The 13489-nt window shown below is 53.5% G+C and overlaps 1 protein-coding gene across 1 annotated transcript; it reads right to left on the bottom strand.

The window, feature by feature from the left end:
• Positions 1-4649: 4649 nt before the first annotated feature.
• HEYL (hes related family bHLH transcription factor with YRPW motif like) lies at positions 4650-13489 on the bottom strand. Its single transcript, XM_063418951.1, has 5 exons — positions 13172-13489; positions 9904-9970; positions 9465-9548; positions 8945-9026; positions 4650-7270 (listed from the first exon to the last, which is right to left on the bottom strand). The coding sequence occupies exons 1-5, from the start codon at positions 13249-13251 to the stop codon at positions 6618-6620; spliced, it is 966 nt and encodes a 321-aa protein (XP_063275021.1). The 5' UTR covers positions 13252-13489; the 3' UTR covers positions 4650-6617.

Here is a 13489-nt window from a genome sequence, read left to right as displayed (position 1 = left end):
ATTTAGGGACAAACAATCCCCTGTGTGCAGCTGGCAGGGAGATGGATGCACAGCAAGAAACCCCACAAGAGTTTTTGGGTTTTTTTTCCCTCCCACCCCACCTTACATGTGCAGATGTCTCACAGGGCAGCTCAGTGTTTTTAAAACACAAAAAATCCAGGGAAGCCTCCTGAGGAGAGCAGGGTGGTGGGGTTTGGGAGAGGGGCAAGGAACAGAGAAATGCACCAGGAGAGCAAACAATTCCTCTGGATCGTTCTCCAAGCTCTGGTTTTGGAGGTGTCACTGGCAGCAGGATGAGGAGCGGTCAGAGCTGTTCCCACAACCTCCTCCTCCTCTTCAGAGCATCATTTTTCCTCAAATAAGCAAAAGTTTCTGCCAGCTCCCATCATGGGCTGTTCTGGAGCAGGACCGAGGGTCCCGATGTCTCGCTGACAATCCCTCTTTGAGGATTTAAATAACTGCCAGCAGAAAGGAATGGGAACGGGATCCACCCCCTGTGCTGCTGTCCCGTGGCTTCACGCTCACAAGATCAGCTCCAGGGAGACCCGTAATTATCTATTTCCAGCATCTTCAGCAGAGCGTGAGGACACGGCAGGATTCAGTGATTCATCAGTGACCTTCAGGCTCCATGGCTGTGCTGTTAAGGGGGACTAAGATAAACTGGTTAGCTGGGCATTGTGGCTTTTCAATTGTTTAATTGCCTTTAATTTGCTTTAAAAGCGGGATATAACGCTATCATAAAAATGGGATATGATATCATCCCCTTCACTACAGCAAAATAATCAAGAATAGCAGAATAAAGGTAAAAATAGCGAAGCGAGTTGTAGCGATTTGCAGTATTTTCTGTCTTGAAAAACACGAATGGCACCACCAAAACCACCAATCCTCCTCCTCCTCCTGGCCTCACCATTCTCCCCACAGCTGATGGTGCTGGTGGGGTCACACCTGCCACGGTTTTGTGCTTGGTCCTTCACAGCTGGCAGCTCCTCGGCTGGGAAAGCAGGCAGTGACACAGGCATGTCACCGTGGAAGCTTTGACAGCCAAAATCAAAACACAGCACAGCTCAAAAAGCGTGTTTCCACATAAAACACCCTGTGGCTGCAGCAGCCGCTGCGAACGGCTCGGATTTGAAACATATTTAGTGACATTTGTGTCCCCTCCCAGGGGACACAGCCACAGGTCCTGTGTCCTGCTCGACCCTTTTCGCTCCCCACACGGACGGACTGACGGACTGGGGGTGCAAAACTGCCCCAGGGACCCCTCTGCTCTTGGTGCCCTCAAGACAAGAGTGCAGCTGCTCCTGGTGAGCAGCTCCTGAGATCCTCCCAGTCTCAGGGTTGTGATTCCCTGAGATTCTCCTCGGGGTTGGTGTTCCCCAAGGTGCTCAGGGTTCCCCCAGGGTTGCTGTTCCCTGGGAGTTTCCCCTGGGTTGCTGTTCCCAGAGGTAATCAGGTTTTCAGGCTTCTCTTTGCCCTGAGTGTTTCACACCAGAGCCAGAGCAGCCAGGCTGAGTCCCCAGTTTGTGTTTCCAGGGTTGTTTATTCTTCATTATCTCAGTTCTGTCCCAGCTCTGCAGGGCGTCCCCAGCAGAGCAGGACACGGGGGGGACTGGGCGGCTCAGAGAGCCCCACACCTTATGTACAGTACCCCTGACCCAACCACTGTCCACAATGAACTTTTTATTTACAAAATTGTACCAATGCCTACTCCCTATGCTAACATGTCATTTCTACTCTAAACCAATCTCTAAAATCCAACTCAGCAGAAAATGGGGGACGAGAGCAAGAACAAGGAGCACAGGGGCCACTCCCCAATTCCTCCCTCTTGTCTCTTCAGCCCCATATACTGAGAATCCCAAATTCTACATTTACATTCTATGATAAACTAAATACTGCTTATTTTGAATTCTCCCAGCTTGTGATTGTTCACACACTGTGGGCATTCACTGCCATGGCAGGGATCAGAGGCAGTGCCCTCCTGGGCTCTGTGTGAGGCTGCCTGAGCCCCTGGGACAGACCCCAGACCCCCTGCCCGGTCTCCAAACCCTCCAGGGCGGCCACAGGGATGTCCTGGACTCCGACACCCAGCAGGACCTTCAGGGCACAGAGGACATCTGTTAATGGCTTTAATGGCCAATTAACAATTAACAATGGCCAATCCATCCCCATCCATGCTGGTGGGTGACACATGGGTCATCCAGAGTCCTTCCCAAGCTGCTACCGCGTGTGTGAGCTGTGCCCCAGTCGTTGATGGTGTCCCTAAAAGATCACCAAATTCTCAGCACAGATGCACAAATGCTGCCCCCGGTTTAGGATTTCTCCTCCTCGGCTTTAGGATTTCACCAGCAGATGGCAGGGCGGGATTGCTCCATGTGAAAAAGTCATATTGTGTGGCTCTGCGCAGATATTTACTATATGTGATATGCTAGGTAGAAAAGTTATACTGTATTGACATTAGAATAATGTAGTGAAAATAGTTTAGTAATTAACAATAAGTTGTAGTATAACAGAAGCTGTGTATGTGTGTTATATTTTTTTGCTCAAGAAGAAAAATTCCTCAGCACAGAGATAACATTCACAGAGGCCCCTAAACCTTCTAGTGAAGAAGAATTTATGGCCTCTTATCCACAGAACCTGACTTTCTCAGACGTATACTCTCATGTGTTTTTTTAATTAACAGAAAGCTTTTGTGACAAGAAACGGCTGAAAATTACTTGTTTTACGTAAGATATAAATAGTCATAAACCGAAGGCTTAAAAAGGAAAAATTCTTTTTGTTCTAAGCCCTTCTCCTGCCTAGCCTTTGTCTAGAAGGGAGGGGGGACGGTAGTCCCAGGCTACCTCCTTTGCTCTTATTGTCTCATAAATTGTCCTACTCTAAATTGTTTAACTTTTATTATTATATGTGTATTACTAATTTTTTATATAACCATTTTTATTTTTATTAAATTTCAAAAAAATTATTAAATATTAAATTTCCAAAAATCACAGAGCGAGTGATTGGCATTTATTACTCCACGAGCAGAAAGGAAGGAGAACATTTCACCCGGGGCAGACAGCAGCAGAACTGAGATAAACCACATTTTTCATGCGGGGGAATTTGGGAGAGCTCCTGGAGCACCTGCTGCACATCTGCCACAGCCTGGGAGTGTCCCTGTCCCCTCCAAGCTCGTTCATCAGGACAAAAATCTGTTTTTTTCCAGCCTGGTCAGGGTGGGAGCCTTGGTTATCCCCGCTGTGCCACCCAGCCCACGCCTTCCCATCAGGATTTATTTTTTTGCATGAAGAACAAGGATGAAGGGAGAGTTCGGGGATTTCCCCTGCAGGGTAGATCAAAAGTTGCCACCATGTATTAGAGTTTAGGCTAAAGAAAACCCTGGGGGGGAAAAAAAAATAAAATGAAGCTGCAGTGCTGAGCTACTGCTCTATAATCACTGCGTTGCTGTGGGGAGAAAACCCCACGGGCCTGAACCGAGGCCCTTCCACCCATCCCGGCTCCCTTTGGTCCATGGAGATCAGGAAGGGGTTTTTTGGTTGGTTTTTTTTAGTTTTATTTTAGTTTGGTTTGGGGTTTTGGGGGGGTTTTTGGGGGGGGTTTTTTGTTTTGTTTTTGTTTTTTGTGGTGGTGTTTTTTGGGGTTTTGTTTGTTTGTTTTGTTGTTGTTGTTGTTGTTGTTGTTGGGTTGGGTTGGGTTTTTTTGGTTGTTGTTTTTTTGGGGTTTTTTTTGTTGTTGTTGTTTTTTGGGTTTTTTGGTTTTTTTGGTTTTTGTTTTTTGGGAGGGTTTGTGTGGGGTTTTTGGGGGGGGGGGTTTGTTGTTTTGTGGGGTTTTTTGGTTTGGTTTGGTTTGGGTGGGGTTTTGGGGGGGTTTTTTTTGGAGGTGTTTTTTTTCTCCCCCCCGTCTCTGTTTCATTTTCGCCCCGTAGCCCTCGGGGCCGGTCTGTGTGCCTGCATCCCACGAAGGGAAATTTAGTTTCTCTCTCCAGCCGGGGTCACAGCAGAGCACGGAGCTCCCACCGCCGCCTCCAGCCGGGTCAGGGCAGGCACCAGGGACCAGCCATCATCAATAGCTCCATTATTGCTCCTGAATTTCTCCCCGCTTCCAGACGGATGCTGCATTACTCCATCGCAGCTGCACTCGCTCCCTTCCAGCAATTCCCCGCACGGCACTTAAGGAAGGGATTTATGGGCGGTTTTGAAAGGCATTTCGCAGCGAGGAGGAGTTATGGGAAAGGAAGTTGAATTCCCACCATTCCCCAGTAAAATTCTCCCAAGTATCTTTCACGAAGAGGGATCATTTACTGGTGCTTTCCTCAAAACAGAGACAGGCTCTCAGCTGTGGCTTTGTTTAGTCCAAAGCATTTCCCAACATCGAGATGCCACAGGGGTTATTTGGTCCTGGCTGCAAAGGGTCAGGAGACCAGGGCCAGCCCTCAGTCTGGTTCTGCCAGGCTCATCTGTTCCCTGACACCTTTTTTAGACCCCAAATTAAATGATTTCTCCTCAAGTGATGGATTATTGCCAATATCAGGGCAAGCCTTGGTGAATACCCGGCTGGTTTTGACTCGTTTTCCAAAGTAAAAAGTCTTGGGGCCAGAATGACCAAGAGCTATAAAACAATCAGAGGGCAAGTCACCTTAAAAAGCTGCATCTTACCTTTATTTTTGAAGCTTTTCAGGAATCAAAACCTGCCACAAATTGCTCATCAATGACCATCACAAGTCTCTTCTGTGATCCAAGCAGGCTGGAGGAGCAGATCAGCTTCACTTCAACACATTTCACAGCCAGGACAGGGGTTTGAAAGACTTTATTTGACACTTTGCTGATGTCACAGCTCGTGAATCTAAGAGCACTGCACAGTGTAAAGTGAGGCCGTGAGCTCTAGTGCACAAACCAGCTGCAGGAACAGCCAGGCTCCACGAGGATTCCCCTCCTGTGACTTTATTAAAAGGGAATATGTAATTCCTGGCTGATTCCTGCACTTGAGGACAAGGGTGAGAAGCAGCAGAGGCATTTCTGTGTATTAAGTGCGATGACTTCCATCAAAACAACTGGGAGGGACTGGTTTCCCAAACAGTGGCAGATACATAAATTGACATGCAGATGGCAGATACCATCTGCAGGAAGGAAAACAACACCTCATCCATACATCTCAACGACCTGAGGCATGGGAAGAGTTTCTCTCATTCAAAAGAGATCTTCTCCCTCTTTTTTACCTTTCTTTGCACTGACCTTTTCTCTCTTTCCATGTCGGAGCGCTGTAGAGGTGGGCAAGGGTTGGGCATGCAGCTGTGTCCAGAACATTCTGCACGTGTATCCCAGCAAGTCAAGGCACAAATGCAGGGAGCAGGTGAGGGGGAGCACTGGGACACCCTGCCCTGCCACCACAGGACGTGGCACAGAGCCAGGGTGGCTTAAAAGCTTCAAGTTTCTGTTTTTTCTGCCCAAAGAAGAGAGGAGGTGAGGCCAGCTGCAGGAGCAGAGGTGTGATCTGCACTGTCAGGGGCACACGGGGCAAGGCAGGGAGAGCTCTCAGGACAAGTGCAGTGACACCTCAGTGGCTTTTGGTCCTGGCCCAGGGAGGGGGATGAGAGGTGTGAGACCCAAATGTGGTGCTGGAGAAAGAAAACAGAGACTTTGTGGTAGGGGAGGGTGAGGGACGCTGGGCTCAGGGAGAACGAGGGAGGCACTTCAAATTCAGGCTGCTCCATTTTCCCCCTCTGCAGTCACATCTGTTCAGCAGGGGGTGGAGGAGAGACAGCTCCAGCAGGGAGGCTGGCAGAGAGAAAGGCATTTTCTTCTCACTTTGGCCATCAGAGCCTTCCCCTCCGTGACAGGCGTCCCTTTGAAACCCTCTGCCTCACCTCCTCACACCTCGGTGCGGGGCAGGGGCTGTGCCTGGCCAGCTGCTCCAGCAGGGTTTGTGCCAGGAGCCCAGCACGGGCCCTGCAGCCCCGGCGGGATCCCAGCCGGGCTGTGGGAACCAGCCCTGCTAAGCCGCTGCCTCACTCCACCTTAAGGGCACGTAAGTGGGAAAAGCTGGTAATGCGGAGAGGAAAGCACAGGGATTAGCAGGCGGGCAGTTCTCCTCGGGAGCTGGGGGGGCTGGAGCCTGCCCTGTGGGTGCCAGCAGTGCTGGGCACAGGGTGTGAGCTGTGCCCAGCCCACCACACCAAAATTAGGTGCTGCAGCTGGGGGGACGCATCGCAGGGAATGAGCACGAGCGAGTCTGGCTGGCAGCTCTGAGTCCCCGGGGAAATAAAGAGAATATTTCAAGGCTGGCTGTTTTCCAAAGGAGAGCAAGGCTGGGTTCTGCAGAGGGGTTTGCTGGAGGAGGAACGGGGTTGGGATCTGCGTGCCAGATCCCTCGCAGCCAGAAGGGTCTGGAGCGTGGCCTCGTGCAGACAAGTGCATGGAATTGGGTGTGATTTACGTTTGCAGGCGTCACGAGGGAGAGGACGCGCGATGGTGAGGCCAGGAGGGAGGGAAGAGCAGAGAGAATTTTCTCTACGGATCCTTGGCTTCTGCGAAGCAGGAAAGATGCCTTCTCAACCGAGTTTGTTCTCAGCCCTGTGGGCGACGAGCGCTGAAGAACTCCTGTCTCCGGAGGGGAAGGCAGGGTCAGAAAGCCCCGATTTCCGTCGCCCAGGAGCGGCAGATCCTGGATGTCCCAACCCTGATCCCTGGTCCCTGCGCGGCAGCGCCCAAGACGGGAGGTGCCACATAAGCTGGCGGCACAGGGACGCCGGCAGAGGCCGGGGAGAAGAGGAACGTGGCGATTTGGCTGCTCTTGGACGAGCCCTCTCTCAGTGGCCCCGCCGGCGACGGCATCCTGGGCACGGCTGGCACGGCCGCGGTGGCACCGCGGGCTCTCCGGCTGGAGGAGCCCATCCTGCTGGCCAGGACGCTCCGGCGGGACGGCAGCATCTCGCCGGGGGCGCGGCGGAGCGGCGCCGGCCTCACCGCGGGGCTGGGGTACGGCAGGGAAGATGCAGTCAGAACGAGCGGGGCGGGAGCAGCCTCCCTCCTGGGGACGTGCACGGGGCCGTGCAGGAAGGACCACGGCCACGTCTGGACGGGCAGCAGCGATGCAGCCACGGGCGAAGGCTCCATTTCAGCCACGTAATTATTCAGGTGGGAGAGGAGGCGCAGCCGGATGGGGTCGGCAGCGTTTTGGCCCTCGAGGACGCCCAGGTACCTGACAACTTCGGTGAGACACTCACGGAAACCGATGCTTCTGTAATCCACAGCCAGGGCCCGGGCATCCAGGAAGCCTGGAGGGAGAGGAGATGTGATAAATAAATCCTCCTTTAATTCCCTTAAGGGTCCAAGATAGCTCAGTCCTTCTCAGGCCTTGGAGGAATATATCAAAAGACAGGAAAAAGGACTCAAAAGAGGCTCTCACCCTTAGCTGCAGTAAAGATGTTTATTCCAGGTGGTCTCCAGGGGAAAGAGGACGTGCACAGGGGGACGGGGTCTTTTCTCAGGACTTCTGAGGGTGGGGCAAGTTGACACACAACCAGTGGGGTCAGAAAGGGAAGGAAGGGTCAAACTGCATGACACAACTCTAGGGGTCCCTGAGCAGGGAGAAATCATTCCCACAGGGGAATGGAACAGAGATGGGTGACAGCAAGGCCGTGCCGGGCTCAGGAATGCGCCTGGATTTCACTACCCTCTCTAAGGCACTGTGTATTTCACTTGAGGCACTTTGCTGCCGTGTGATATTCCTGGAGGAGGCAGCCAAGTGGGTGTCCCAAGGGGCTGGAGTGTGTCTGAGAGCGGCATCTGTGGTTATCTCACTGGGAAAAACCCGGGAGCCTCTCACGCCGTGTGAGAGCAGGAAAAGGTTTCATTAGCTGTGCTCAGGAAGGGAGGATTTGTTCCTATTGGATTCCATCAGTTATGATAGAATTGTCTGCTGGGTTAGATGGGATTGGGCTGCCTTTGCCAGTGGGATATTCCACTCAGGACAGTGTCCCCTCAAGGCACAGATTAGCACCACTCCTCTCTGCCTGCCTCCCAAAATTTACACTCCCTTTAAACCAGTGTCACAGGGCAGCGGCAGAAACCAAAACAGCTGGGCTGAGAAAGCTCAAAGCCACAAAAATCAGCAAGAAACCGCTGATTTTCAGGCTTCTGCTCCCAACGTGCAGCTTCGTGAGGCCATCAGCAATAAAGCAGAGAATGTCACAGCACAGTGAAGCGCTGGACCACTGTGCTTGACGGGGTCTCTCATGACAATGCTGCCCTTTGTTGCAGTGCAGTCAAACTGAATATCTAAACAAATGTTCCAGACCAAGTTACAGCCCTGAACCAAAGCCTGGATGCCAGCAATGTCCCCAGCAAGCCAAAACTGGGTGGTGAGCAAGCCAGAGGCTTCTTTACTGGAGCTGTGATCTCCATCCTGTTAACTGGAACAGGACAGAGGGTCTGTACTGAGGTCTCAGTACAAATAAGAGCTTTGTTGAATTTTGCACAGGGCTCCCTCTCTCTTCTTATAACAACCAAGAGACACACACACACACAAAAAAAAAAAAAAAGAACAGAAAGGGAAAAAAAGCCTTGTTTATTTGCAGAGTCCTCATGCAGAATTCAGCCTCCGCAGGAAATGTATCCCAGGGAGGAGGTAAAGAGTTTAATATGGTTTTTCTGGAAGCAGGCTCCACTTGTGAGCAGGAATAAATGAGTCTCTGGCAAAACAGCTTTTAGAAAGGGGTGTGACACCAGGGTGGGGGGTTCACCATCCCACATACCCCTGTGTCCCAAATGGATGCATGGGATGCTGACCCATCTGTAGGAAAACGCCCATCTGGCCTCCCACAAAAGGTATTTCCCTTGGGAAGCAGGCAGGGCTGGCTGGAGGCAGCTCAGTGCTGCTGCTGCTGAGGAATTTTCCTTCCAGGTTTGCACCTTCACCTCACCCATGTGCTCATAAGAGCAGCTCTTACCCGTTCCTCCTGTGGCGTGAAGCATTTTTAAGTGATCCACTGTCATTTGTAGAATTTCTGCCTTCTCCAGCTTGGAAGACCCCTGTGTTGGGACAGAAAGGAAAAGCCGTTTGTCATTTTATGGTCCAGGGCTTTGTGCCCCTCAGGAGCCGGGGTCTGACCAATGATTTCCTCCCTGAAACCTCCCTGAAGCCCAGGAGTGCTCAGAACAGCGCAGGGCATCCACCAGGGCTCTGTTTTTCACATCAAGTGAGCAGAAAAAAGAGCTCCTTCCCGATGCAGATTGAAAAATCCCCATTCCTGTGCTCCCTCATATCTCCAAAACGCTTAGATTGAATTTATCCTCCCCAGGGCTCCTGAATATTTGCTAATATCATTTCACCACCCCTTTTCCACCACCTACTTACTCCCTGGAGTGAGGACGATAAGAAAGGCACAGCTCCAGGCTTCCCAATTCTGGGGGCTGCACCCCAAACCCCAAACCCTCACGGGAGGGCACGGGGGGCTCACAAACCCTCACCTGCTTCTCGAAGGCCGTGGGCACCAGGCGCCGCAGCTCCGACAGGCTGCTGTTGATGCGGTCACGGCGCCGCTTCTCGATGATCTGCGGGAGATTTCCAAGCAGGCAGAGGAAACCAGAGTCACTCACAGGCACAGCTCACACACCTAAAGCCCTCCAGGGGCTTTGGAAGGGCCCCGTGTGCGAATGTGTTGGGGTGCAAAAGCTGAGCGGGGAAATGTGAACTGGTGCGATAACCCCAGGTGAAATTGCTCTCCCCTTTTTCTGCCAGGTTTGAGGGCAAATCTCTGAAAAAGCAACTGGCTTTGGGGAGAGTTCTGCAGGAGGTGGGGCAGGAGGGTGATTTTTGAAAAAAGTGATTTTTCACTGTGTCCTAACAGCCCCCAGTTCACACAGGGCCAGCCTGAGCAGGGGACACAGGCTAATAAAGGACACTCACCCCTCTCCTCTTCTTCCTGGCTTGTATCTGAGATGTTGTGGTGGGAGACACAGACCTGGAAACGTGGCTGGAAAGGAAGGAGAGGGGATCATTTCTGCCTGGAGAGCAATCTCTGTTGCGCAGATGTTCTACACACGTTTGCCATCTGCAGTTTCCACCCCCCACCCCAAAAAATATCTTCTGTGGTTCCCATCTCGTTTTTACCCACAACAAAGCGCTCAGGAATTGAGGATGGGGAGCAAAGCAGGGACTTGAATCCCACTCTCTCCCCTCTGAGAACCTCCCACCAGCCTGGGGCAGATTTTTGCACCCAGCTGTCCATCCACTCTCCCAGGCACAATTCTTCAATCCCAGCCAGTGATGGCATCTCCACGGGGCTGGAAAAGCACCTGAGCTCTGGAGTCGTGGCCTTTCCTCCTCCGTGTGTGAACCTCCCGTCTCTCGTGTCTGAGCCTGCCCTGTCTGCAGGGTTTGCATCTCAGGGCCACGATAGCGGGAGGGATCCGAGCTCTGGGATCCCAGCTCCCACCCAGGCAGGGCTGGCTGCTCCCCAGGGTGAGGCCAGCGCTGCCACTGATGTGGTTTCTGAGGAGTCGCTTCCCAAACCGCAAATTTCGGGGTGGGCTGGGGCGTTCTGAACTCACGGACACCCCTGAACCATTCACAGAGGGAGCAGGGATGTCACCGGGCAGGAGGTGACAGAGCAGGGACATCGTGGGGACAGGCTAAGGAGCAGGGCCCCAAAATCCACCCCACTAAAGGCACCAAAGGTCAGCACTGGACGTGCAGAGGGAGGAAAATTCAACCCTTCTGTCCCCACGGAGGTGAAGTCTCCATACCCACGGATAACCGGGCATGGGAAACTCCCTGGAGCAAGACCCCGTGGCTGAGGAGGGGGATGAGGCTGCCTGGGCCCCCTCCCACCTCCCCCGAGCAGGGTTTGTCCCTCTGGAAAGCAGAGCTGGCTCAGGGCTGTGCCTGTGCCTTACGAAACTCAGATTGGGGCTGTGAACAGGCGCCTGCAATCCCGGCCAGCCCAGAGCGCCGCAGGGACCAGAGCTCCAGTCAGACACCCAAATCTGGAAAAGGGGCACTTGGGCTCACCCCAACCCAAAGGTTTTTGGGTTTGACGAAGCATTTTAATAGGAGTTTATTAAGGATTTTCCTGCACAGGCTGTCTGCAGCGAGCAGAAAACTAGACCCAGCTTAACCTATTAAAAATAGGCCCAAGCGAGGCGCTTTCAGAAGTGGTTTTACACAATAACACATTCTCCTACTGCCTGCTCTGCTCATCTGCATCCAGGTCCCCTATTTGAATGTCTGCTGGGTGGGCTCTGTGGCTGGCTGGCTCCACAGGTATTAACAAGCATCGCCAGCTACACAGACACACACAGAATGAGCAATTTTGATGTGAAAATGGGCTCTGGGTGGACACCGGGGTGTTTCAGGTGCAGGGGGAAAGGTGCTGAATTCACCTGGAAATGCAAAGTAGGCACCCAAAGAAGAATAGTGATTTTTGAAACTCTCTTTGTAGAGCGGTCTGGATGCGTTGCTCTTTGTGAACTTAAGGTCCAGATGTGGACACCAACACCCATCTCACTGCAAAATGTATTTAAAAAACACATCTGGTGGATTTGAACCACATAAAAGACAGTGTGAGTATATTCTCCAGTGATTAAAATTTCTTCACTGCTCTTTGCTCGGTTTTATCACCCACAGCACAGCTCTGGCTGTGAACTGAGCAGATCCTGCACTTCTGCAGTGACCCCGGAGCCTAAACCTGCTCCGTGCACTGATCCAAGCCTCACACCCGGCGTGACTCATCCCCTCACTGCGGGGAAACTGGTTTGCCCAAAGCACTCAGCCCATGGGTGATGGCCTGGGAACCCCAGCAGGCAGCCTCTCTCTGCTCTGATCACTCCTCCTCACTCCCCACCTGGAAGTGCCTGATTTTTCTGGGTGCACCAGCATCCCATGCAGGGTGGCATCACCTGGGGTGTGACCTCAGCAGGGCAGGAACAGCTTTTTTGGCCGTAGATTTGCGTGACACGAGGAACAACATCCACCTTTAGAAATATCACCAGATCACAGCCAGCCTGCTCCTGCCACTGCCTCAAGAAGACAAACACATCAGCAGCACCAGAGAGAGATTAAAAGTTTGTCATTACTGTTCACCAAAATATTGTGGCAATTCCAATATTTTATCCCTCGGGGTCCTATGGACTCCGTGCTGCTCTAATGTGAAGAGGGGGGATATATTTCACCTGCAGCTTAAATACTGCTGCACTTGGAAACTGCGTGAGGGCTCAGGGAATTTCTGCAGGACATTTTGTGAAAGACCTGCCCGACTCCGCTGCGACTGTATCAGAAGCAGATTCATGAATTTAGTCCCATGAGAACCTGAGCTTGGCACCAGCCAGGCAGCTCCTCCACTCAGGATACCAAAGAGGGAATGAATTAATCCAAGGCTTTGCTGGATGCGGAGGGAGGGGGGGGACACTTGGCTACTGAAACAAGAGTTCAAAAGCAGCTGATTTTTTGGACGGGAACAAATAACAGAGCCTTTCCTTCATCCCCTGCGCCGTCTGCACCCTCGGAGCCTGGGAGGGCTGGCCCAGCCCGGGCTGCCAGGGGCGCTGGGGATGCCCGAGGGCATCGCCCGGGGAACCGCACACGGGTCCGGTCCTCACCATTCCCTCGCACACAGCAAAGCCCCGGAGCTGAAAGCGCAGCTCGGCAGCGATGGGACAGAGCAGAGGGGCACCGGGGCAGCCTTTCCCTGCTCCCTCCCTAACACATCCCGGCCCAGCTGGTGCGTTACGAATGCATCAGCACAAAAAGCGTTTTGCTCATGCGAAACCTCCCGGGTTCTTCCACATTCCCTGGGAGCCCTCGGGTGTGGGGCTGCCCCATCTCGGGGTGTAGAGAGCGGGCTCCTCCTGCCCTTCTCCCACCTGGCAGGGCACGGCCACAGCGCTGGCTTGGACGGGATTCTCCTGAAGCTCCTAACACCGCTTTAACACTTGCATGACCCCTTCGGTTTCCTTGCGGGGTCAGCCCCATCCATGGCCAGCACCAGCCCTGGCCGCCACTCTGGGGTCACCCTGCCGGTCCCCGCAGGGGTTAAGCGAGGTGCGGGGGACTCCCGGTGCAGCCGTGGCAGCCCCGCTGCCCTCCCGTGCCTTGCCCCGGCTGGCACCGAGCGCTGCCGCCCCGAGCAGCTCGGGGACCCCCAAAACCCCGCGTGGGGGTCAGAGCCTGTCCTCACCTGTACTCCTCCTCCCGGCCCACGTCGATGGTGCCGTCAGACTCGGTGTCGGACGAGCTCTCCTCGCAGAGCCGCTTCATCCTGGCGTGGGGAGAGGCCGCAGGGCTCGGCGAGGCTGCCCCACGCGTGGCCGCCGCCGTGTTCGGGGCAGTGCCGTGTCCCTGCCCGGGCTGCGCCGCTCCGGCCCCGCACGGCTCCTCCCCTGCCCGCTGTGCCTCTCCCACCCCCGGCTCTCCTTCCCCGGCTCCCTCCCGGCACGTCCCCACCTCCCGGGTAATGGGTTAATGAGCCACCATCTCCCGGGAGTGACGGATTACG

Source organism: Prinia subflava, chromosome 24 (assembly GCF_021018805.1).
Source record: "Prinia subflava isolate CZ2003 ecotype Zambia chromosome 24, Cam_Psub_1.2, whole genome shotgun sequence".
Classification (NCBI taxonomy): Eukaryota; Metazoa; Chordata; class Aves; order Passeriformes; family Cisticolidae; genus Prinia; species Prinia subflava.
Note: the sequence above shows the minus strand (reverse complement) of the source record. Positions and strands in the feature narration are given on the sequence as shown.

Bases quoted from the DNA above. Each gene is read 5' to 3' on its own strand.
- HEYL (XM_063418951.1), bottom strand. From the start codon at position 13,251: ATGAAGCGGCTCTGCGAGGAGAGCTCGTCCGACACCGAGTCTGACGGC. The intron at 9,549-9,903 runs GTGAGTGTCCTT...AATCTCCCGCAG, and splicing joins CCAGGAAGAAGAGGAGAGGG to ATCATCGAGAAGCGGCGCCG. The intron at 9,027-9,464 runs GTGAGGGTTTGT...GTCCCAACACAG, and splicing joins CCACGGCCTTCGAGAAGCAG to GGGTCTTCCAAGCTGGAGAA.